General features: G+C 34.2%; 1 protein-coding gene across 20 annotated transcripts in view; it reads left to right on the forward strand.

The window, feature by feature from the left end:
• nSyb (neuronal Synaptobrevin) overlaps positions 1 to 2,500 on the forward strand; it is a 38,580-nt gene that overhangs the window by 11,814 nt on the left and 24,266 nt on the right. For all 20 annotated transcript variants that reach the window (XR_015191310.1, XR_015191308.1, XR_015191309.1 and 17 more), the window contains exon 2: positions 1,969 to 2,122. Coding sequence is in view for 14 of the 20 variants with exons in the window: in XM_043007541.2 (XP_042863475.1) it covers positions 1,969 to 2,122 (154 nt within the window). In the remaining 6 variants the exon portion in view is untranslated. The remainder of the gene's footprint in view (positions 1 to 1,968; positions 2,123 to 2,500) is intronic.

Consider the following 2,500-nt stretch of genomic DNA (forward strand, 5'->3'; position numbering starts at 1 on the left):
ACTATACTCGTTAGAAATACTTGCTTTAATTATTTTACAAATGATAATTGAGTATCATTTTAGATGTGTAGAATGAGTATTTAGTGGGCAAGGAATATGTAGGTATAAATGAATATAGATACCCTGAAGAATCTGATAATAAAAGAAATGAGAGGATTGAACGGTAACTAGGCCATGCATGGGTTTGGGAATGATATACTTCATGAAGACATTTTAAATTCACAACTACAGGCTTCCCTGAAGTGCGAAGAAGAAGGGGTATGCCATGCCATAGGATTAGGAAGGTTCAGAAGTGTCAGGTGATGTAGGAATCCCTAAAAGTGTACATAAAAGGGGCATGTTTGAGATAGATTTGTTTGCTGTTCCTTCAGGGAAGACAGACAGGGGAACAAAAACAAGCATGACTTATTTTTCTCTGCAGGTGATACTTCATGAAAAAATAAGATAATTTCTGAAGCACTTTTTTTTTTTTGATATATAGAGTTGGTTTTATCATAACTTTTACTTCCTCTTTTTTTTTTTTTTATAGATAACACAAAAAATAAGATGTGTACACAGTCAGCTATAGGATTTTGTTTGCTATGATTAGTTTTTAATGGCTGAGACGTTTGAAAAAGATGTGTATATAGATTTATTTTTTCTTCCCTTTTATCCTGTCAGCTTTTGCCTCCAAAGATTTTTTTAGGTATATCATGTGAAGAAATTAACTCCTTTTTTTTTTCATTTTTCCCTTACCCCATCAATGACACTTGCTGGACCATGGAACTAGGGAAGGAGGGTAGGTTGGATACTTGGACATGGATATGCGCTATACACGTACTTTAGAAATGGCGGATGTCACTTGTGATGAGACGGCAGTACATCACCCCTTCAAGAGCAATGCATATTTATTGAAATTAGCTCTTATTGCTTTGCTCTGTCTTGCCATGTAGCAGCATTTACACTATGTGCATAGTGTGTCCCATTTGATCTGTTGTCAGAAGACTTTCGTCAAGCGATGAGTCACAGCTGATTGCAGATGCTATACTTTTTGTATGCAACAGCTGAACAGTAAAAAGCACTTGAAATACTTTGCTTTACTTTGTAGGCTGTTTTCATGACAACTTGCCATATGATTAGTGAATATGATTTCAATACTTATTTACCATCTTTGATTTTATGTGATTTATCAGTTACTATGGATTTCTTCTGTTACCCTTGTTGGGGGGAGGCACCATGTGTAATATAGCTCATGCTGCACCTTATGCTTTATTTATGAAATAGAATTCATTTTCATTAGTATTAATATTTATAAATGTTATTATTATTATTATTATTATTATTATTATTATTATTATTATTATTATTATTATTATTGCTATTATTATTATTATTGTTTTTTGATTTCTTTATTTCTTTTCTTCTAGTTCTTTTTGTTTTTATTATTATTATCATTACTACTCCTACTATTATTATTATTATTATTATTATTATTATTATATTAGTTCTTACTATTATCATTATCATTAATATTATTATTATTATTATTATTATTATTATTATTATTATTACTATTACTATTACTATTATTGTTATTATAATTATTATAATTATTATTATTTATTATTTATTAATATTTTTGGAATGTTTTTATGATATCCTACAATAATTATGGCTTGATTATTTATAAGGAGAAATTGCTTGTAAAGTATAGTTGGCCATTAACCTGTTAATGCTGGATGATGAGATATCACGTGACATGATGGCAATATCACGTCATGGCTTTTTGTATGGCCAGCATACCAAGTGATTGTGTGCGCAGAGGGTGGCTGCGGCCAGAGGGGACAAATAGCCGGAAGCAATAGACCTCTGCACTTGAAATACCCCAGCGTTAAGAATGGGTGAAGCCACCCCCCCACCCCCCCATTATTACTGGGTTAAGGGATATATGGTGTGATAGTGGTACTAAGAAAACTGGGTTGGTTGCAGGTCTGCTGAAGGAGGTGCAGCAGCAGCGGGGGGAGCTGCTCCAGGGGGCGACCCTCCAACGGGGGAGAATGGCGAGATTGTGGGAGGACCCCGAGGACCCCAGCAGGTGGCAGCACAGAAACGACTTCAACAGACCCAGGCGCAAGTCGATGAGGTATGGTGGAAATTGGTACGGTTGGAAAGATAGAAAAAAAAAAAAAATCTAAAATTAAAATGAAGGCTGTTGTAGGATAAGGTAAGCCCCCTTGTTGGACTGTCAGTGGGGTGATGATGTTTAATGTTAGAGGAGTATTATTAGAATTAACTGCTTAAATGTTAGAAGGATGTGGCTATAACACAATGTTTAATTATGTCCAGAAAGCATGGGAACATTAGAATTGAATTTACCATTTGCCATCACATAGAGAAAGGAGATTGAAATTTCACTTGTTCAAGTATATAGACTTTGCAGTTTACTACAGACAGGAAAGAATACAACACATGAAAAAGTTTAAGTGAGAGAAGTATGTTTAGGATTTAGTTAGTTGGTTCT

The sequence above is a fragment of the Penaeus japonicus genome, unplaced genomic scaffold (genome assembly GCF_977035675.1).
Source record: "Penaeus japonicus unplaced genomic scaffold, GWHDUDI00000001_assembly GWHDUDI00000010, whole genome shotgun sequence".
In the NCBI taxonomy this organism is placed as follows: Eukaryota; Metazoa; Arthropoda; class Malacostraca; order Decapoda; family Penaeidae; genus Penaeus; species Penaeus japonicus.